Here is a 23,634-nt window from a genome sequence, read left to right as displayed (position 1 = left end):
TGACAGAAAAGAGGCTAATGTGAGGTTATGAGTATGGAAAGCGTTATTTATTTATTTTCTTCAAACGTTTATTGTAAAATCGCCTGAAAGCCCGGAAAGTAAAGGTGCCATATTATTATAGTCCTTCATATTCTAATTCTAAAGTCCTAGTCTTTAGTATTACTTTGGTTACAGTTATATTGCTATCTACCCTGAATGACTGCCTGTGTTCCAGCTGTAACAAATTACTTATTCAATTAGACTCTTGTTGAAATTATTACTTCTTCGGTTTTATTCCACATGTCTGTGATTAAACGCAGGTAACTTAAAAACTTTATATATTCCATCATACATCACAGCGTAAACGATCATTTGAACCATTACGAAGTCGAACCGATTGTTGATTGCGCGTTTCTCTCACGAAAAGTTAACAAGCTTTCTCCACATCTGCAGTTCACGCTTGCCTGTGCAGACGTCATATTTCGTGAGCTCTTTGCATGTAAATGATGCACTGTCTTCGCTATCTAGTCTAGTGTAGACTTCTAGGGCAAACATGTATGCGACTTAAGGTTATATCAGAATTAGTAGACTACAATTAATTTTAAAGCAAAATAACAGATATGAAAATATGGAAGCGACGCTGACAACAGCGTCTACAGCGACAACATGGTCACCTCTCAGGATGTGGAGGCCATAGTCCACCGCGCTGGCCAAGTGCGTATTGGTAGACTTCATATATCTTTGGGATCTTTTTATAAGTCTCTCAGGTGTGCGAGTTTTCTTACATCATTTTCATTCTCCAATAAAGCAAGTCATAATGAATTTGAACTTTGAAAAATTAGTGGGATATGAACCTCGGACTCCTCAATCGAGGCCGAGTTTCTAGGCTATTCCAGTTTCGTATTCAACGCGAAATAGACAGTAAATGCATACATGTGATACATGGCTAAGTTAGAACAAAGGGAGTCCGTGGAGCGAATCCGCGCACAAAGGAAAGGAAGTGGTCATCGGTTGAGGATGTGGTGGCTATGGGTTACGGAACTGTATCTTTAGCACAGGTTTCTGTCGGCAAAAATAAGGTTTGGAGGAACCACACCTGTTTATCCCTAATAACAGCAGTGTTAAGCGCTGCTGTGTTCTGCTGTGCGTATGTGTGTGTGTGCTTGTGTTTTGAAGGGTGTGGTAAATGAAAGATACTTTTATGAGGCATTCTAGCTTAGTCCTCAAGGGCAGCGGTGCATTTGAGTCCGAGATCAGGAAGGAATCTAATCTTATCTGGCGTGGGTTACAGAAGTCCTTGGGCGACAGTAGCCAGTAGCCACTTGCCATTAAGTGGACTGCAAGCTCGTCTGCTATTACAATATTATAACAAAAAAGACCAATGGTGGTCATTTCAAAGTTGAACAACAAGAAATTGATCTTTCTTGATAGTTATCAGTTAGTAGTGTTGAGATTAACTAACGACATATAGGATTAAAGTCTTCTGATAACGGTCCATGTCGCTGAGAAAGCAGGGATGCCAATACCTGATCAATTACTAAAATTATACACTACGATTTCGATTAAATTTTATTACTTAGTAAGTTAAATGCATATAATAGGTATATTAAGGGGAACAAGTGGGTGATAATAATTATGTATACGAGCACGCTGAGCTGTATTGAAATAGGCTCAACTGAATTCTGTGTTTTGTAAAAGTCGGTATCACTGCCTACATTGACTTTTCCTTTATTGCATGTTACGATCTGGGCTAAAAGGTAGTTATGATAAAGAAAGCTTATTAAATTACTTGAAGTGAAGTTATAAATCTTAATTTACCCCCTAAATCTTCAAGGTTAAGGTTGGATCTGTGATTAGGCCCTTGTCCCAAGTTTTTCAATTCAGTAAAATCGACAAAAATAGTCCGTGACACACAACCTGACAGACAAAAGTCATGTGACATAAATGCCCTTTTACGGATGTAGAATCCTAAAAGCAACTATGATAGTACCATAGCCCACAGGACCGTCACGGCCAGTGGATCTCCACAAAGAGACTTGTTCTAATGACTACAGTCTTGCTAACGAGGGCTGGCGAATTCGGAATGCAATTGATAACAAATATGCGGTCGGTTTCAGTTCTTTTTTGTTTCTGAAATAGATCGAGCTTTGGTATTTTTACTTTTTATTTTAACATCGTTTGAATGAAATATTAATTACTCCTGAATAAATAATCGAAATATGTCTTAATACACAAAAAATACATACAGTAGTTTGTTATACGAGGGTAAATGCATATCTTGACGGGGAGGATTAATATTTTTAATCTAGAGTGAAATAAAGAATTCTAAAGCAGCTAAAATTTTAAAGTAATATAATCCTTCGTAGTTCAACTTTGGAGGCACCACCGCTGCAAATATTTCAGCTTATAACAGCATTGCTTAAAAGGCATGATTAGGAAGATAGAAGCAATTGCAACTTAATCCTCAGCGGCAGTAACTTGTGACCGAAATGTTTCCATAGGCATTAACATAATAACAAGTTGCTGCCTGTGAAAAAATATTTTCGTTCAATGTTCGGTTGTCGTCTAAGTAACAACTGATTTCTTTCTGGCCTTATATTTTACAGGTACTACTCTTAATTGCTCGAAATTGGTGTCACATTAGTGTCAATTTAATTAAGTTTAGACGGTTTCAAATGGCACTTCATTAATCCATTACCATATCTATATATGCCGTTAAGAATAATGTTTTTTGTAATTAACGTCTAATTACATACAATTTTGTGCCTATTAATGTTGTTACTCTGGTTTTGACAGCTTTCTGTTTTTGGAATGGAAAGATTGATAAGTTGACAGATTTCTAATGTAAATATAGATTAATTTATTTATGCTGATCATATCATAGCTTGCTATTACAGATTTAGATAAGTAAACATGATCGAATCGATACATTTTATGTTTTTGCCATGTTGTTCGTTGTAAAAAATTACAACTACAACATTCAGAACAAAATTATATGTTTAAAAATACGCTTAATGAAGATATTTTAAAAACCCTTTTTAAAGATTCGTTTTCAATAATTGTTGTAAATACCCATATCATTTTCATATATGTCTTTTCTTCGGATGGCCATAAAAAGGGTTCCCGCTGAATATCCCTAAGGTTAAATATAAAAATAATCATAAGTAGGTGAATGTTTCATATCATATAAATATTATTATATTTTAAAATAAAATAGAATGGCAGTTTATTCACGATAGTAAAAGAAAAACAATAAAAAAATAACCACATTCTTTAAGCAAGAAGGAGATTATATTAATGGAATACAATTTACGGAAAAGTTAATTATTATATGGGGGTAATGGAGGGTAATCATTTTGCGCAATTTTTACAAATAACTATGGGAAAAAGTTTTTCTAAGTTATTTTTACAAAATATCGTTTTGACAACCCTGAGCATCGTCACACGTTGCACGCAAATTAGTTTAACGTTCTTAGCCGTTGCATTAGTGTCTATATTTGTCTAGATTTCCACCCGTCTTATTAGAACAATGCGGTGTTACTTGCAATAATTTCTCGTGTTTAACTAGATATTTTCTATGCCTTATCTAAGACTCAAACGCAGACAATGTATAGATTAAGCTGAAGATTTAGAGGCATAAATATTTATGGAAAAATATTTTCAAAGTAAAATAGATTTCCAAATTTTTGTAGACATTTCCAGACTGTCAATAATTTTAGTTCAAAATTTTGTTTTAATTTGGCAGACTACAGTAACTTTCAGTACAGTAAGTTTGTATGGAGCTGCAACATTTTTTTATGAAATGGATATCTATAATAAACTGAACAAGAACTGAGGCTTTTTATTAAAATACAATTCTATCATTACTTTCAAATCGAAGTAGAAACGCGCATGCAGTCCATCTGGTAGTAGCTATTGTCGTCCATGGACATCTGTAACCACCTCCATTTAAAACAGAGGTTATATCTACGGTCAGCCACAGATTAGTTGCTACCCATAAAGTGGGTATACCTCATGTAATATCATTTCTCTACTTTGATAGGAGTAGACCCTTTAGACTAGAACACAGGAGCGCTTAACAACAGTTCTTTTACTTTTCTGAGGGGTTCCAGCTTAGTCCTCAGGGGTAGCGGTGCATCTGTAACCGACCTCAGGTAGGAATATCTAATCCTATCTGGGGTTGATTACATATGTCCATGGGCGGCAGTAGCCACTTACCATCTACTTACAGTATGCTCGTCTGCTACTCCTATATTATATAAAAAAAGTTCTGTCTAAGTATAAGTATAGCGTTATAAGAGTATAAGTACAGTGTTTAAATTCCAAGGATTCCTTAATTACTAGAACGGCGACTGCAAGCTACTTCTATATATAAAAAGAAAGTGTAAAGATGGTGTAGGCCTCCAATCCGGTCACGAGCGATCGTGATACAAATTCGTTTTATTGTTATTCACTTCTATTGCGCAAGTTGCCGTGGTAATGGAGCATCTCTGCGTATTGTAAGTCAGGGTCAAGTGAACTGCTCTTAAAATGGTTTCAGCCGCGGATTTGTACGTGAATAAGGTTGACGAATTTTGGTTTTTATTTCAAATGTTCATTTACACGATATAGGTCGCTGTACTATTTGACACGCAAAGGCTAGGGCTTACTCCGGGCTCAATCTTGTAGACTTGTAAATGATGAATTAAATCATCCGTTCTCCCTCTAACACATAACTTACATATGTTATCTTCGTTTTTGCTCGTGTATTCAAATTATAAGTTACAGTACATAGCTTTAGCTGTAGAACAAAGGCATTATCAGGTAGTCTGTATTACAACTTTAACTTTAAAATAAGTATAGAATGACTTATGACATGACTGCACATATATAAAAACCTCTCCCTTTTTCGAAGTTTGTTAAAAAGTAAATAAAACGCCATATTTAACAGCTAACTTAACTCTGTCCCGTTCGTTTAATCGAATGCACGTACGTATTAAAACTCCATTACTTTTTAGACACATCTAAAGCCTTTCAAACTTACCTATGGCGATTTTTGCAACAACTTCACACCCATCGAACAAAACATCGATCAATTGGAATGGGTATCAATAACAGCTAATCACATGCCTTTCAAGTTTTCAACACTGTTATTATATTTTTGGAGGTCGATCTCGTATCGTTCACATTGTGTAATCGCTTCGAAATTATGTATTGTATCCAAAAGGTTATGAGAAAAAACATAATTGGTTGAGTATTGAGCTGTTTTAAACGTGTAGTACCTGCTCATAATTATTAATCTTATCTACAGTATTTGCATGAATTGTTGCATCTTACTCGTAATACTTTATTAGCATATGCCTCTAACTTTTAGGCTATATTTTTCAGAGTACGATGACTAAGACATTTTTTAAAATTTGAAACTTAGTAACCCAATATCTAATTTGTTAACTGGGCCATATTGCAAACCTTTCTAGACGTAAAATGATCGCATAGGTTATCAGGAAATAAAAAATAACAAAGTACACCAATTAGCCTCAATTTCCACGCTAATAAAGTGTACCTAATTATCTTAATTAGATACACTTTGATGCATTTTACCAAACTCTTATGACTTTTTCAACTGGAGTAATTAATTGCATATATTTTCCAAAAACATAAAATTACACATTTTCCTCATATTTACCTCCACAAGCCTTCAATTTAATTTAATAGCGCTACACTTCGATACACTTTAACAAACACTTATCATTTATTTCACCAATAAATACCTCCACAAGAACAAAGTATATTCGTAAGCCTCGATTGCAGCTGATAACGTTACGCTTTGATACACTTTAACAAACACTTATCATTTATTTCACCAATAAATACCTCCACAAGAACAAAGTATATTCGTAAGCCTCGATTGCAGCTGATAACGTTACGCTTCGATACACTTTAACAAACACTTATCATTTATTTCATCTCCACAAGAAAATAGTACATTCCTAAGGCTCAGTTTCAGCTAATAACTTTACACTTCATTACACTTTACAAACACTTATCATTTATTTCCCCAATAAATACCTTTACAAGAACATGGTGTATTTGTAAGCCTCAATTTCAGCTAACAATGTTACACTTCGATTCACTTTAACAAACACTTAATGAACATGGTGTATTCGTAAGTCTCAATTTCAGCTAATAACGTTACAGTTCGATACACTTAACAAACACTTATCACTTATTTTCTCTCGGTACAAGTGATTGAGTGTACAAGTGAAATGGCGATACCTATCGCTTTCAACGGAACAGTGATCGTCGTGAGAAAATAGTTTTTACGAGAGTAGCCTTTAGACCGGAACATTGCTGCAACGTCATTTACAAATGTAATGTATTGACTACGAATGTAATGTAATGTTCTTTGTTTTATAGTAATGTTGGGAATGTAAGCCAATTTAAGTGGTATACGAAATAGATGCGTAAAGCGGTCAAATCAAATAGTTTATTACTTTTCGTTGGTGATAGAATTCGTAGTTTTTCGAAAGTGACTGTACATCACCACACCTTTTCCTGATTTATAAAAGTTTTGTAAGCTATGTGTCTATATGTTGTGTGACATGAGGCATTCTAACTTAGTCCTTTATACACCAGGGACTAAGTTAGAATGCTCCACTTAGTGCAACGCATGATCCTCAGGCAGCACTTTTATATTATGCATTTGTAAAGCAGTTATTGCATTTTAGTGGATGGGATGCCGACTAACTTACATATGTAGCGACAAATTTAGTTCTTAGGGACATCTCTAGTTTTGTATGGAGTCTGTTTTATCTTCTCCCGAAAAGTAAATGATTAGAATCAATGTAACGGTAACGTTGGACGACCCGCGTGGCGGAGCGGTCACCATACCGGTCTGACGCGCAAAGGGTCCCGGGTTCGATTCCCGGCCAGACAGACATCTAAATGATGAATTTAGATTTCTGTTTCTGGGTCTGGGTGTTTGTGTATTTGTCTATGTGTGTGTCCATGGCACCCATGGCACTGGGAATCCTAGTGTGGGGCTGTGAGTGTAGAAAGCGTTTATTTATTTATTTGTTTAATGTAACTACTTAACTGCAACCTTACTTAAGTTACTAACTTACTTAATACTCTATTATTTTTGTTTAATAGGTAACTTTTGTTAATAATGGTTAAATGAGTGTTTAAAGTTAGTATCGAAGGCTGACTATTTTTACATAACAACCACTACACTGAGGCCTCCCCACCACTTCATCTCGTGACTACGAAGTGTTTTTCCTATCTGCGTTAATTAATCACTAGAGATAGCGCTATCTTATCAATCTTCATACAGCATCGAACCTTATTGTAAATTCAAACATCCATATCCCTTGCAGACGTGAGTGCCGCTGGGAGAGCTGACGTCACGCCATGGTTGCGTGGGCATGGTGTCTTGTGGCCCTTCTGGGTCTCTCAAACGCGCAGGGTCCGGAGAAAAGTGAGTACCTACTTTTTTTTTATCTACTTTTAGGTATATAAGAAATATCTGATTCTCAACAGCAGTAGCTTAATATGTCTTCAAAAAGATCTATAATAAAATGTATCTAAATTTTATTTAAAAAACCGCTTAAGGTTTTAAAAAAAAATGATAAGCGATTTTTTTTTCATTTTGTGTGGTGTTGTATTTTTTTCTTTAAGCATACTTTAATTACGACTTTGAAGTTAATTAAGGTGTGTGAATTTTACTTATAAAAATTTGTAACACCTTAAGTTAAGTTCAGTAAGTTTGACAAAAGAGTAAAATAATCTGATAGGTAATAGTGACACACGTAGTCACAACCTCCGATGATGTGTCAGAAGGGAGTGGCAAGTTATTACTCATGTAAGACGTTGTAAGGGCTTCAACTTAGTACTTACTTAGAATCTGAATGAGGAATCTGCGCCTAACTTATCAGAAGTATAGCTTCTGCATTTGTTATATAACGGACGGCTTGACTTAACTCCAGCATCTCAATAATTAATTGTTAATAAATACCTACCTCATTCTAAACATACTTTTACTTTTTAAAAGACTCAAATTATTATCACGTATGGAGTTTCTTTCGTCGCTTCTTCATTGTGAAGCTTCCAAAGGTAGAATGTTGAAGTTCAAAAAGATATAGGAATCAATTTTGAATGAATCCAATTTGAATTTGTTACTTCATGCGTATTTACCGCAAAATGCTAACAAGCTAGACTAGATTTTTAACTGGTAATAACCAGTTTGCGTAACGGTAATTTAATTGTCATTGGAATGTGATTAGAACGGTTCCATATGCAAAAACTGCATCAATATGTATGAATTTAAAATTTCTTTTAATCGTATCTTTCGTTCATTTGTTCGTGTTCTTATTTTCTATGAAGTTATATAATATTATACATTTTAAACGCTTTTGAGTTTGTCGTAAGTAACTAAATAAATTATTTACAGTTACTTAATAGGTAATTTCCATTAATAAATCTTTAGGAGTCATTATGTTTGTGTATGTGTGGATATAGGACGTAGGTATTTATGGTCTCCATCCATAGAGGTATTTTTCATATTTATCTATCTGCAGTACAGTGAATGTTTTAATGTGAATGTTTATTGAAGGTGGTAGAACCCTTTGTGGTTCGACTCCGGCGGCACCACCGCCACACCTGTTTCTACCTAATAACTGCAGTGTTAGGTGCTGCTGTGTTCCGGTTTGAAGGGTGTGGTAAGGGAGAAAGACTTTTCCGAGGCATTCCAGCTTAGTCCTCAGGGGTAGCGGCGCATCTGTGGTCGACCTCAGGTAGGAATATCTAATCCTATCTGGGGTTTATTACAGATGTCCATGGGCGACAGTAGCCACTTACCATCAGGTGGACTGCATGCTCGTCTGCTACTCTTATATTATAAATAATAAAAAAAAAAAAACTATCTTTTTGTGTGTGCCCTGCCTAGTGAAGATCGGCACGTGACTACTCTGATGTTACCTAATCTGTCAATTATTATTCAATCATTCTGTACTACTACACTACTATAAAAGAAATAAATAAAGACTATAAGTATTATAAAGAAATAAAAAACATGTTAATTGAAAAATGCTATTACGATTATAACGAATTCCTAAATTAATGAAAATATAGACATAGAAAATATACCTACCTATTGCTCCTATATTATTAAAAAAAAGTAATTTGTAAGACTTATTTACTGTTGACTGACTATTCTTATAAATTACGATTATGTGAGAGCCATACATTTAGAACGCCTTTTTTTTTAATAATATAAGAGTACCAGACGAGCATGCAGTCCACCTGATGATAAGTTGCTACTGCCGCCCATGGACATCTGTAATCAACCCCAGATAGGATTAGATATTCCTACCTGAGGTCGGCCACAGATGCGCCGCTACCCCTAAGGACTAAGCTGGAACGCCTCGGAAAAGTCTGTCTCCCTTACCACATCCTTCAAACCGGAACACAGCAGCGCTTAACACTGCTGTTATTAGGTAGAAATAGGTGTGGCGGTGGTGCCGCCGGAGTCGAACCACAAAGGGTTCTACCACCTTTATATGCCTTAATCGGCATATTAAATTTTTGGTGCTTTCTTTTGACTGTGTACATCCCATATATTGTTACCCAAATATTTTCTAAATAAAGAATATGAATTATGAATTATTGGTTATCAAGACAAATAATGACTGCAGACTGTATATTATTTATTTTAATTTCCACAGTCTTGAACGTTTGATTGTAAAATTAGTAATAAAAATATAAACATTGAGAAAAAACATTAAAGTTTAATCTTATCGAGGTTTAGGTAAAGCCTTATACTAGCTTCTGAAGTATTGTGACCATAAAATCATAAAGTATCATAGCATTCGTGAAGCAGTTTGTATTACATATCTAATCGCTGCGGATAATAAATGTTGATCTTAACATTGACGATTTTCACGCATTCTGTACTCATCATATCTTAAGCGAATAACAAAGGATTTACGGCCGTTGTATCACTCTATCCAATGTCTTGCCTACCCAATATCAGTTTGTGCTTTCTAGAAATAATCAAATTTCGAAATACGAAATAAGTGACCAAAGTTTGTAACAACGCACCTGCACCCTTACCATGAGTTTTTACGTTTAGACAAATATGACTGTTTTGGTATTTGTTTGCGTATTGGCCTATACAATATCCAAGTTCTGACACAATTCGCTAGGGGCGCTGATTGGAAATCGTATGGGCAAATACGTAAACAAATACCAAAACAGTCATATTTGTCAAAACGTAAAAACTCATGGTAAGGGTACTGTTGTCAGACATCTTATTTCATATGTTGTAATCAATAATACAATTTGATTTATAAACTTATACCTACTTACCTATATTGTAAAGTCAATTAAGAATAATGCAATATATTAAATTTTATTTCTATATTTTTACCTTTTCCCTATTATTACAGCACTGTTAACTCATTACTTTATACCAGTGTCATTTAAAAAAATGGTATTAAATCGCTTTACTTTGAACTTCTACTCTACAAAACTCTACAATACATAATGATAAGCAAATAACATAACTATTCAGATTAATAGTCGAACGACAATAATAGGATTTAATAGAGACCAATTGTCTATTATATCTCCTAATACATTTGATTAAGAAGTCGTGGATAAAGTCCTCGGCGACTCTTTATGTAACTCTACTCTTTACTGCGCTATATACATAATATCTGTATTGAAGCCTTTAAGGCTGTGATTTACGATCAATTTAATCGTCTAATAACCGACTTCTATAATTTTCCTTCAACCATTTAGAAATGGCAGCGACTTTAACTTTATTACCAAAGTGGATTCAAGCTGATGGAGTGGAAAGGTCTTGGCGTTAACATCAATGGTGAACACATCACACACCTTCGATTTGCCGATGATATAGTCATCTTGGCAGTTTCGCTGAGGGACCTCAGCAAAATGCTAGGAGACCTCAACAGTGCCTCACAACGGGTGGGTCTTAAGATGAACATGGACAAGACGAAAATCATGTCCAATGTCCATGTCACACCCGTACCGGTAGTTGTTGATGGCACTCCTCTCGAAGTTGTCAACGAGTACAATTACCTGGGACAAACGATCCGGATGGGTAAGTCCAACTTTGAGAGGGAGGTCACTCGAAGAATCCAACTCGGCTGGGCTGCGTTCGGGAAATTACGGAGCATCTTCTCTTCCAAAATTCCTCATTGCCTGAAGTCGAAACTATTCGAGCAATGTGTGTTGCCAGTGATGACCTACGGCGCCGAAACGTGGTCCTTTACTGTAGGCCTTGTTGGAAAGCTCAGAGTTGCTCAGCGTGCTATGGAGAGAGCTATGCTTGGTATTTCGCTACGAGACATGATTCGCAATGATGAAATCCGTAGACGAACTAAGCTTACCGACATAGCTCTCAAAATTAGCAAGCTGAAGTGGCAATGGGCCGGCCACATCGCTCGGAGGACCGATAACCGATGGGGAAGAAAGGTCCTCGAGTGGCGACCACGCGTAGGCAAAAGGAGTTTAGGCCGCCCCCCGAACAGGACGGACGACCTAAAGAAGACGGCGGAAACCGCTGGATTCAAAGGGCACGGGACCGGTTGGAGTGGCGCCAATTAGGGGAGGCCTATGTCCAGCAGTGGACCTCAAAAGGCTGATGGATGGATGGACCAAAGTGGAGTACGTGTAATTTTGTACATTTTCATATTCCATTATTTTTAAAGCTTTATAAGTACTATTTGTTTTAACCCTTTGCCCGAACAAAAATATTTGTCTACTCTAATGCTACTAAAGAGTACCTACTTTCTGCTAGAGATCGTATTTTCTAAAAGCCTGAATTATTTGAGACAATGAATAGACATATTCTAGGCAAATATGCTATATCATAGACCGCATCTAATTTTGTGAGCCAGATTGCGGTGAAACAGAAACCTACTGACAAGAAACTTGTAGATATTTCAAATGTAATTATTCGAAATTTTGACTGGATTGCCCCAGTTCATCTTTCAGTTGAATTTGATCCACAATTGATCTGATCCAAATATTCCTCCTTTATTTAGTTTTGTTAAAGTCTATATGTATATCACGTTCTGAAAATAATAACGTTTATCGCTAATATTTACAAACAACTAGTAATTTATAAAAAAAAACCCGACTGCTCAATAATAAATAAAAAGAAAGTAATGTAGTCCATACCACAATTTGGACATTATTTTATCCGTCCAACCGCACATACATTCATACTGTTAGTAATCTATTCAAATTATTATTATTATTTAATAATAAGTTCTTATTTATATAGTTTATTGTATGAGTTAGCATAAAAAAGAATAAGAACGCTCTAGACGTTTCAGTTCTATTTTGCGCGGGAAGTAAGAAATTTATAATAAATTGGTTGCTGAAATAGAATAGATGCATGGGTAGAAAAACATTGGGTAGAAACCGATAATTCCAACTTAGTCATTTATCAATTACATAGCTACCGATTTGACATACTTTTACACCTACTTTATATGAGTCGGCTCATATAAAGTAGGTGTAAAAGTGACATGTTATGTATGTTACTACCTGGAGAGTTAACTCGGAAACAATAATAGTGAAAGTTAACTTTTTGTAACATCCGCATGATCGAGTTACACTATTACACAATTACTCGCAATTCTTTACGTGAAGCGAACAGGAATTAATTATAGAGTATTGGTGTTTTTATGTTTATTGTTCTTTTTACTGTCTTGTTATGAAACACCTCTTCCCCGCGGCTTCGCTCGTAGTCAGAGTTTGTCATAGTTGTTTTTTTCATCTTTTGGGAAAAAACCTACTTTTTTCGGGATAAAAGGGATGCTTTGTTTGTTTCTGCGATGTCAATGTAGTTAGACTCGTAGCAAACAAACAAACAAACAGACTCTCTTTCGCATTTATATTTTTAGTTATTTTTTATTATAGTTCTTGTAAAGAAATCCGAACTAGTACCTAGTCCAGCGGTGGACTTAAATAGTTTTATCGCAGATATGTCATATTAGTTTTGCAAAGTAGCTAAATGTGTAGAAATTGAAGTAAATATTGACATTCTATTTGTGTTCATTGAGCTACAGTTGTCTATTCATGTCTTATAAGCAATGTTTAAAAATAGTACTGTAATCACTGAAGAAAAAAATGCTTTTTAAACATTTTTTTCTTCGCAAAACCAATTAATATTTTTTAGAGATGTTTCAATACTTTTTTGCACTTTTCCGGCAATTCATAAAAATCGCTGCACTTGACTGATATATGTAAGTCAGTTTAAGTAGGTCACATACCACAGGTAGGTGCGATCGCTTATCGTCGCAATCGAGGGCATCCTGCGTACGCGCACCTCGAGACACTTGTTTGTTTGTTCATACAAAAGATATAAAGAAAATAGGTGACGTTTTTCACAGCAGTATTTAGTCCATTGAAATAATAAGCGAGTACATTAAGTATTTAACTTTGCATATAAATTTTAAAGTACTTATATATTGAATACAGCCAGTACTACATCCAGTGGGGCAGGTCTCAGCCAAGTAGTTAACTAAGTTCAATTAACAGCCTAGGCTAGTTAGACGCCATTAGCGTCCTGAATTTTCTTTACAAACCCTGGTCGGAAATCATATTTTATTTATGTAACAGTCAATAAATCTGCATTTTAATGTGCAAACTCATTTTAATCTGTTTCACTCTTTAAAAACTGTTTGTCATCCAATCATCTAATCAAGGCTGTGACCAATTGACCAACTCCACTCTTATTTTTTATGCAAACCTAATTTAGCAAATTCATTTGCAAATAATAAAATTATCTTCTTACCATTACAAGACTTTCTTGAGCGCAATTTCTTTAAAAGGCAGTAAAAGTAAAAAACATGAATCATTGTCGGTCAGGTAATTTTGTTGCTTAACACCGTAAAATTTCGACTTACCGGTAGAGTACGCTCTCTAAAAATAATCATATCTACCGTTATTTCACGTCCGATCAACTGATCCGTCGTGTAGATCCGTCACGGGCCATTTGTCGTAATTTTACGTCGACAGTCATAAAAATAGACTGCGTATTACTAAATAAACAAGTGAATGAACACGAAAATTGTTTGTGACCAATGAATTTAACAAACCACGGATTTGAATATCGGAACTTTGCAGTTAAGGCTGTCGGTCGCCTCTTGGCTTTACTGTCGTGTAAACAACAGTTGATTAGGTTACAGTTTCATCGCTTAAGCTACTGAGTAGAGTTGCTTAAGCCGCTTATGACGTACGACTTGTCTTCTAAGCCGACGAGCGATAAATGTTTGATTTTATTCCAAAAAATCGTCTACACGTAACATACAAACGAATAAAGTACTTATTAAAGTAGCCGTGCTACTTTTAGATATTAAATAGTAAGTAGTATCTAAAAAGCTACTCGGAAAGTAGCGGTTAATGCAACAATCATGCTAAATCTACTAGTTTCAGTTGCAATGGGCGGTTGAACCTTATTTGTATTTCTGAGAGGCTGTCCGAGAAAGTAAAACAATTCTTGGTAGTAAAAAGCGAAGCTAATATGAAGAATAATAATAATTGTACTTTTTTATTACGTTAATATTGTAAATAATTAAATGTAACCAAAAGTTACAACAATTAATTATTATATTATGATTAAATGAATATTCAGAATCATTTTAGTATATTATGTAAAAATAATTTACAATATGAAGAAAATTAAAGGCGTCTTAATTGAAGAGAAATTTGTTAGGTAAGGCGTCAAAACGATAATTGGACTAGAATTACTTCCAATTCTCTACGAAATCTACTGCCGTTATAAAAACACACAGCCAAGGGCGGTGACTACAGGAATACCTGTTTTTCTAGTGAGTCCTCTGAATTTCTAAGGACTTGAATAGAAACAAATCTAACATCTGAAAACCCGGTGCCCTTAAGTCGAGTAAGAGAAAAATAAAAAGCGCATAGCCGTAACTATCTTTTCTCAAAGTCTTATTTGCGTTAGGCCTAATCTCCATTACTTTACTATCTCTATTACGCCATTTTATATTTTTTTCATTGACCACAATTGACAAATTCCGGTAGTCATAACATTTTGTAGTAATTTGCGGTTAAAAGTAAGACGGTGAAAGTTCTCCACTGTTTTGTAATTTACGAACTGAATTTATGCAAAAGTATGTTGTTTTGTTGAAACAACAGTGAAAAAAGTGCTTGGTTGCGTGATATTGTAATTTTGAACCTGGAACTCTAGCAAGAAGCCGTTATTTATATCACTAGACAATCACTTCAACATATATACAGGGTGAAATGATCATGTCCCTGTAGTTCCGGGACCAGAATAGGGCTACGGTATCCCCTGCCTGTCGTAAGAGGCGACTAAAAGGGGGCTTCCGGGGTTGCGGGCGGCAAGAGTGCGTGTTCGAACCGCCCAGCCAGCAACCCCGGGATGGACGGCGGTATGTGTGGTCGCATACCGTCGTGAACACCAGATGGTGTGGTGAGTTTCAAGCTCACCTGGGCGGAGCCCGACGGGGCAACGCGCCAAGTGGACTCCGGTTGCGTTCCGTTGGAGATCCCGGAGTCCTCTACGTAGCTCCGAGGACGGCCACCGGGGAGTTTTAGTGCGGTAAGAATCCCACATAACCCCGTGCCGCTCCCACGGAATAGGGTACCTATTGAAGGCTTCCCCCTCGTCAACAAAAAAAAGGGTGAAATTTTCAAATGAGCCTTTAGGGCCAAATCCGAAATTATAAGTATAAGCGAAAAATTCAAATTTTTTTTCGTCTAGAGATCTCGAGATCCTTTTAAATTAATTTAGGTCCTGAGGATCTATTTGAAAAAATCACCCTGTACGTCAATTATTTTTAATCCTTTTACTATAAATATAGTAAAAAAATCGAGTTCACCTTATCTTCAAAAGTACCTTGGGAAAGATAAAATGCCATTAAGGTACCAAAGTAAATATTGGAACCGTATAAGTGACAACATTCAAGTATACAGCCTTCAAATAGTTTGTTTATAACACGTACCTATATTTACTTACTTGTTTATTATTTTGAAATTAATCTGTGTGGTTTTAAATTTTTAATACTATGTAAGTAATGCAAGTTATTATGTTCATCTACAAGTAGCAATAAATGGAATATGGAAAGAAAAGTTTCGAGATTTTACTAATTGGTAATTACCTTAAACCATTGCCTTAAACCATTAGAATAAAACGTCATTGCCTTAAACCATTAGATTCTTACTGGTTATTCAATGATAACAAGTAATGTTAGACCTTTTTTTGTTCTCGTGGGGGAAACTATGGGTCAACCTACTCTTGCCGCCCGCAACCGTGGAGGCCCCCATTTAGTCGCCTCTTACGACAGGCAAGGGATACCGTAGCCCTATTCTAGACTCGGGACTACAGGGGCAAGGTATTGTTAAACCTACTTCATTATTAAATAAGTCCTAGCAAAAATATTATCATTAGTCACATTAAAAGGTCATTGCCCCTGTCTGGGTTTCGCTAATCGTGTACATAATGATGACACGTTACACCTGACATCCGACACCCAATTTTACACGCGGATTAACTGATTAAAACTTCCGCCATATGTTGTTTTACATCACGTTACAAAAACAATGTTTTTTTTTTTAAATACCTGACATAATCATATTTATTTCTGTATCAAAGTATTTGATATTAGTGGTGATCACGGACTGTAATAAACTTACTAAAAATTATAAACTTCTGTAAAATTAATTAATAATTATCAATTAAAAGGTTGCTGAATCCTTTGTCCGACTCCAGAGTCAGTCCGGAGTCATCCACACACCCGTTTCCTAATATCGACGTGTTGAGTGCTGCTGTGTCCTGGTTTCGTTTGTGTTGAGGGGGTAGCAACGCAAATGCGGCTTCTGATATGAATCTTAATTTAGGAATTCTGATAGGAATGACCTTCGCGCGAAGTAGAACTTCCGGCAGACGATCTGACTGACCCGTATGTGCATCAATCAATGTGGTACTTATGGTCTCCCCTAGTGATAAGATGTCATTAGGAGTGAAGTGTGGACTTATGACGTATGTTACTCTGTAAACAAGAAATGTGTACCTACACACCTGATGGACAACTGTAATCAACCCCAGATAAAATAACATTACCACCTGAGATCAGCCACAGGTACTTTGCTATCCCTGAGGCCTAAGTTAAAACGCCTCGGACAATCAATTTTGACGAATGCGTTTGACACTTCCTATTTCCAAAACTAATTGTCATGGATACGTGGAAAATTTGGTATTTCTTTTGTTTCCATTCACTTGTTGTATTCAAGGTCAAAAACAACGTCAAAAACAATATGTAGTGGCAGACTAAATTAAATAGTGGACGATATTTTTATCAATTTTTATAGGGTTGTCAGTTAGAATATTTTTATATTTGGTTCGATGCCATCCCTTTCTGTTAACCAAAACATTCAATGTAACAGATTTTTAATAAAGTCATGTGAAAGTATAAACATAAAAAAACAATTTTTAATTTCTATCTATCTGTCTGTCTGTTTACGACTAACCCTAACCAGCTAGATCGAATTTGACGATATTATAAGCTGATATTATAAGGTGTAACGTTGCCTACCTTTATTTTAGCAAAAGAATTAAGCTTCCACACAAGAGATGTGACAGAGGTTCTCCTAAAGAGGTACCTTTTGGTTAGCAATGTTCATATTCTTAAATATACCTATATAAATCTTCAAAGTTTTCTATAATCTTAAATGGTAATTTAAACAATAATCCTGCGTTTTATAGAATTAATAATAGAATATCTGAGTCACAAGACGAAGAAAAATAAAATTCTATCTTCCCTACACCTGTAAATAATTTAATCTCGTGACTTATATCATTAGGACGCATTGTGGTGTTATTTCACGGTTCTGCCGACCATAACTAAACAATGCTTAATAGCTGATGCCTTTGTTAACTTACTTCGTATTGACCACCCATTGTTCCATAATCTATCCAAGATTGATTCCTACACACAGTTCCAATTGATTTGCATAGCTGTATCGATAACGTCTTTCATATATTGATCTTGATATTAAAAATCGTACTTTAAAATTACGAGTTTCATTCAATTTACTTTAAGAATATCGATTTACGCTTTAAGTATGAACATTGAATTATCGATTAGATTTTTGTACCATTAAAACGTATTTTGCTATTATCGTACCACTTGCGCCGTTATGACCATATCACAAATTTCCTAAATTTATAGGCACTAAAGAATAAAAGATTAAAAATATAATATTATGTTTATTAATTATGAATATATAATTATGAATTATGAATTTAGTCACGAACGCATCGTTGGCTTTAAAATAGACCTATTAAATTGCACCTACAAATTATATTCGTATACTTATTTATTTTATTTATATTTTTACGCAGCAAACAGCCACCTTATTTACCTAGTGATGTCCGTCTATGTAAAACTGTAATTAATTCTTATATCCCACCGCCTAAAGTCTTTAAGTGCTACTTAAAGTCTGCTAAAGATGCGTTGTTACCCCCATTAAGTTGAAACGTCTTGTATATACCTTGCTACTAAACATAACACAGTGATGCTTATCCCTGTAATTACAAGTTAAAAAGAAATTAGATATGCAATCCCTATAAATATTGTTTCTTTTGTTTCCAGGACGGACGGGTAATGTGTGCCACGCCGACCAAGAGTGCCCCGACAACGCGTTCTGTCGTCAGAGCAGCTACTGCGTCTGCAAGGAAGGCTTTGTGTACGCCGCCGTTAATAGCACGCATAAGGGTTGTTTGAAAGGTGAGAGTTATGTAAAAATTCGCGTGGTCAGTCTGTTTAATAAACGTAACAACAGAGTTAGTAGAGAATAAGATTATAAGACAAAAATAAAGAAGAACTTATATATATTTCAATCCTGGAGACGTAATAGAGCTCACGCAGGCTACCAATGGCTTTTAGTGTAAGTAGTAAGTATTTTCCACATAGTCCAGTGTCTCTTCTACAATGCTGTGGTACCATTTGAAGCTTTCTTTTTGTTACCAAAATTACGAGTTGCGTAGAAAAGCTCGTGTAGCAGTAAGACATTCAAAATGTTGCCAAAAGTTTTATCTACTCAAGTATATACCTACTTTTAAAGATTTATTTATTTACTTTCCCAGAGGCCCGCAATGGCGAGGAATGCGTGCAACACATCCAGTGCCACTCGACGATGGGTGTGCACTCCGAGTGCGCGGGCGGGCACTGCGCGTGCGCACCTAATGCGCATCTCGAGACTGACCGCTGTTACGAGACCGCTGGTCAGTGTTTTATTTATATTTTGAAGGCAGAAAGTAAATGATGATTTCTGTTCTAAATTTCAATGTGTGTGTTTGAATTTGTGTGTGTCTATGGTATTTTATGGATGCGTTACGTTTTGGTGATTTTCTACGATTTGTAGCGGTATTAAAAATGCCGTTTTAGCAAGTGCATCGCATTTAGTTACTGCATCAAATATTCAAATGTAACTGCGACTGTGACAAATGTGTGCTGATATCAGCTAAATCTTCGATTATCGATACTAGAAATATCATGTCTGTTGTGACGCTTTTTTACTTTTATCTAATTTCAGTAATCGGCGAACGATGTCTAGTGGACATGAACTGCTATTTGGGCGAGCTGCAGGGCACGGAACGTCAGGCGTTCTGCGTGCGCGGTTACTGCACCTGTCAGCTGCAGTTCAGCCCTAGAGATAATGGCACCAGGTAATACAAATTAAAATCTCATTTTTGGAAATAGATTCGTATAGAATTCTTTTCGAACTTCATTCTATGCTATTCTGGTAGCAAGAAATGATGGACTTCTGTCTGAATTTAGCATCTTAGTTAGCAGTACTAATTTAATCGAACATGATCAGGCAGGAGTGACATGTACTTGTGATCATCACTTATGATAGGGCCTTTATTCCATATAGAGTTGGTTATATATTTTCATGTGCGAGAGTAACCACTTATCAAGTGGACTACAATGTATTTTTACTCCAATCTAAAAAACACACACTGATGGTGGCAAAAGTGTTTGTATTCAACATTCTTTTACAACCTTCATTAAGCAGAATGACATAAAATTGGTTACAAATTGGTACCGTTTCTCCCCAGATGTGTCCGGGACGCAGCTCTAGGCGAGGAGTGCGAGGACGAGCTGCAGTGCGCGGGCCCGGGGCTGGAGTGCCGCGGCACCTGCCGCTGCCGGGACCGCTGGGTTGCGCACACAGAGAATAACGCGTGTGTTGAATGTTAGTATATGTAATTTTACTTTGTAATCGGTTTTAGTGAGGGTCATAGGGTGGATTTAAAAGATTTCATTTTGTATCCGCTTTCACCCCGCTTCATTTAATAATATCTCGTGATATGATACTTTTCCTACCAACGTTGGGTCTATTTCTAACTTGTTACTGTGTAGTTTGAATGTATTTGATGTGTGATAAATGATAAGAGTATCAGTCTAGTTATTGCCACTAATAGCATATTTCTTAATGTACAAACTTATTTTATTAATTGCCTTTTTATTTTTCCTACTATTGACTTTTCATATACCTATAAGGTAGGTACCGTACCGATATATATTAGGTTGGTGTCTAATTTCTATGTACTATATAGCTGCACCATACCTACTACAGTGAATGCCGAAATCAAGCTGTTAAGGTCATTTTACAATATTTTTTGTGTGTGTGTGTGTAAGACATGAAACAACCCCTTTCAAAATTTGATCCCCAGCGGCCCAAGCCCTAAACGACACATGCGACTACGACGTGCAGTGCGACTCGCTGGCCGGTGTGCCGGAGGCGCGCTCGCCGGGCGCCGCGGTGTGTCTGGGCGGCGTGTGCGCCTGCATGTATAACGCCCGCGCGGCTGGTACTCCGCCGCGCTGCTGGCACCGCCGCAGACCCGGACAGGAGTGTCGCCGGGATGAGGTGGGAGTTTGGTGTTATCTAGCACTAGTGTTTGCTTTAGGCGGTGTTGGCACTGTTGTTGGCACGAACAGGAATGCAGATAGGAAGAGGTGGGATTGAACGTTAATATTAGTAACAACAGTCTAATGCAAAATTTAGATACTCGCGCACGTTCTCCGAATACGTCGCCAAACAATTAAAATAACTCGTCGAACAATGGTAACAGTGTGTAAACGTCGTATACGAGCACAGGCGAATGATTTTCGGTTCGCGCTGTGAATAATACACCCTGCAAAGATGGACGAACATTTTCACGCGACTGGCTTTGTCATTGTCTCTGGCATAAATGTAGGTGATATGAAATGGGACAATTAGCATAGCAGCGTAAGTATTAGTTACAAATGACACATGCGTCTACGACGTGCAGTGCGACGCGCTGGCCGGTGTACCGGAGGCGCGGTCGCCGGGCGCCGCGGTGCTGGCACCGCCGCAGACCCGGACAGGAGTGTCGCCGGGATGAGGTGGGATTAGTGATAGGTAGCATTAGTGATTGCTGTTCTGTAGGCGGTTGGCACTATAGTCCAGCCCGGATAGGAATGTCGGCGGGACGAGGTGGGATTAGTGATAGATTGTGTAGATGTAGTGTTCGTTAACGGGAGCAACAACTGCCTAATGCAAATTTTAATACTCACAAACATTCGCCAAATAACTCGCCAAACAATGACGGTATGTAATCGCTGCATACGAATACAGAAGGATAATCACCCGAGTAGGTTATTTACAAAACATAGTCGCGTCCATTCGTCTGTACTCGGCGACGGCGACACATGGGCAGTTTGGGCAGCGTCACTATTCATTGATATTGGCGTTAAGTCCGTTAATAATCAATCTATAATATTCTGACTTCGAAACATGGAAATTGTACAGTTTGTGCACGCCACAGTTCGATATTTGGTATGCAAATTTTGGATAAAATTATTATTTAACTGGCATTCATTAATAAGTATGTCTGCTAACATTGATGCGGTGATTATATAAAACAAAACATCAGATCAAATCAATGACATAACAATATTCTGTACGACTATAAATAAAACGAGTGCTTAAGTTAAAAATTAAAATTTCATAATAACACTTTAATAAAATAAAAAAAATATTAAAAACAACTTACGACACAACAACATTTATTATTTTACCATTATTCTTATAAACTAAATGCTAAATATTAATAAAATAAAAAAAAATACATACATATACTTTCACACAAACAAACAAACAAACAATAAAATTAATATTTTACCTTTATCCTAAGAACTATAACTAAACAAACATCCTATATTTCCAGGAGTGTGTATCGGAAGAGGATGAACCAGGCTACTGCCTCTCCGGCCGCTGCACCTGCAAGACCTGCAGTCCCGACGCTAAAGACTTCAGTGCAGCGAGCACACCTCGCCCGCCGCTCTACATCGCCGCCATCTTGACTGTTGCCGCCATTTTGAGACACTAGCCCGCCATGTTCTCTTTTGAGACTTGCGAAACGATTTTCCGATTTTGGATGACTTGTTTTAATTGGTCATGTTTTAATAGAAGTTGTGAGATTTCTTCAAATTGAAAAGAAATAAGGAAGAAAGAAAAGTCCATTATAGAACATGTGCGATATAGTGTTCTTGAAAGAGAAAGAAAGAAAGAAAAGAGTTTTATTGTTTTAATGTTGTTAATGCTTATTTTCTATTATTTGAGAAATGTTGCTTCTTATTTTGAGAACTGGAGTCCTTTTGGATTTTGTCAGTTTATGCAACCTTAAGCGTTAAGGAGGTTTATAAGCATTGTCTATTATCTTCACCTGTCATTACTCTTACAACTAAAAATCTGAGAATCTTTTGAGGACAGCTTCGTCTTTTTGAAACTACTATTTGGGTTTATCGTTAGAGCTTCATTTCAAGGATTGTTCGAGATTAATCCTTTTTGTTCACAGCTTCAAACCTGGAAGTTATAACATTATTATAATTAATATTAAGTTAACCAGTGTTCCACAGAACAAATTAATTTGGTTTTGCAATTCCTATCAATTTTATTGCTAGTACAAAAATGTATAAAAAATGTTCGTCTATAAGGCACCGGATCAAAAATAATAATTAAACTAAAATGCATACATACGATACGACATCGTATCCTAACACGTCGTTAGCGTCGTAGAAATCTACGACTTGCATCCTAAAAAATAACTACACCGCAACGTAACGTGGCATTATGACGTTACGTCGTCGTGTAGCACGTAGCATGGTCGTGTCGTATGGTGTCGTATCGTAGATATGTACGACGTGCACGGTAAAAATCACGGCACGACATCACGACGTCGTATCGTATGTATGTGTTTCAGTTCTAATTTATGCACAAACTAGTTATTAGGTTGTTGAGATATTAAATATCGTTAGTAGCATACAAAGTTTATGGTAAGTTGTAAATAATATTGTTGTTTGTTGTTATAAAGTTTAAGTTAGACCCAGCCGTGGGGTTGAGGGTAGACACACATCATTATAGACAGTATTTTTCGAGTGCAATTTTGATTCGTACACAGTTCATAGAATGGGTAGTTTTATGCCAAAGAATGTACACAAGATAATCGAATGTGTAAATAAAGGATATTTATTTTAAATGTTGTTTTAGTTAACACCTGATTTTTAGAATAGTAAGTGAAGTTTATGTTTAAAAAATATTTCTGATATCTCTCTCGGCTGA

The 23,634-nt window shown here is 36.4% G+C and overlaps 1 protein-coding gene across 1 annotated transcript in view; it reads left to right on the top strand.

Annotated features, from left to right (window-relative positions):
* LOC140746984 (uncharacterized) overlaps window positions 1–23,634 on the top strand; it is a 181,928-nt gene that overhangs the window by 16,022 nt on the left and 142,272 nt on the right. Inside the window, exons 2-8 of the mRNA XM_073079192.1 lie at window positions 7,335–7,435; window positions 18,633–18,767; window positions 19,127–19,264; window positions 19,576–19,708; window positions 20,102–20,238; window positions 20,720–20,916; window positions 22,241–23,186. Coding sequence (XP_072935293.1) covers window positions 7,369–7,435; window positions 18,633–18,767; window positions 19,127–19,264; window positions 19,576–19,708; window positions 20,102–20,238; window positions 20,720–20,916; window positions 22,241–22,402 — 969 coding nt within the window. The 5' untranslated portion in view covers window positions 7,335–7,368 and the 3' untranslated portion in view covers window positions 22,403–23,186. The remainder of the gene's footprint in view (window positions 1–7,334; window positions 7,436–18,632; window positions 18,768–19,126; window positions 19,265–19,575; window positions 19,709–20,101; window positions 20,239–20,719; window positions 20,917–22,240; window positions 23,187–23,634) is intronic.

Source organism: Epargyreus clarus, unplaced genomic scaffold, assembly GCF_041222505.1.
Source record: "Epargyreus clarus isolate Ecla_fem2 unplaced genomic scaffold, WU_Ecla_fem_2.2 ptg000014l, whole genome shotgun sequence".
Lineage (NCBI taxonomy): Eukaryota > Metazoa > Arthropoda > Insecta > Lepidoptera > Hesperiidae > Epargyreus > Epargyreus clarus.
This window is presented reverse-complemented; position numbering and strand designations above follow the sequence as displayed.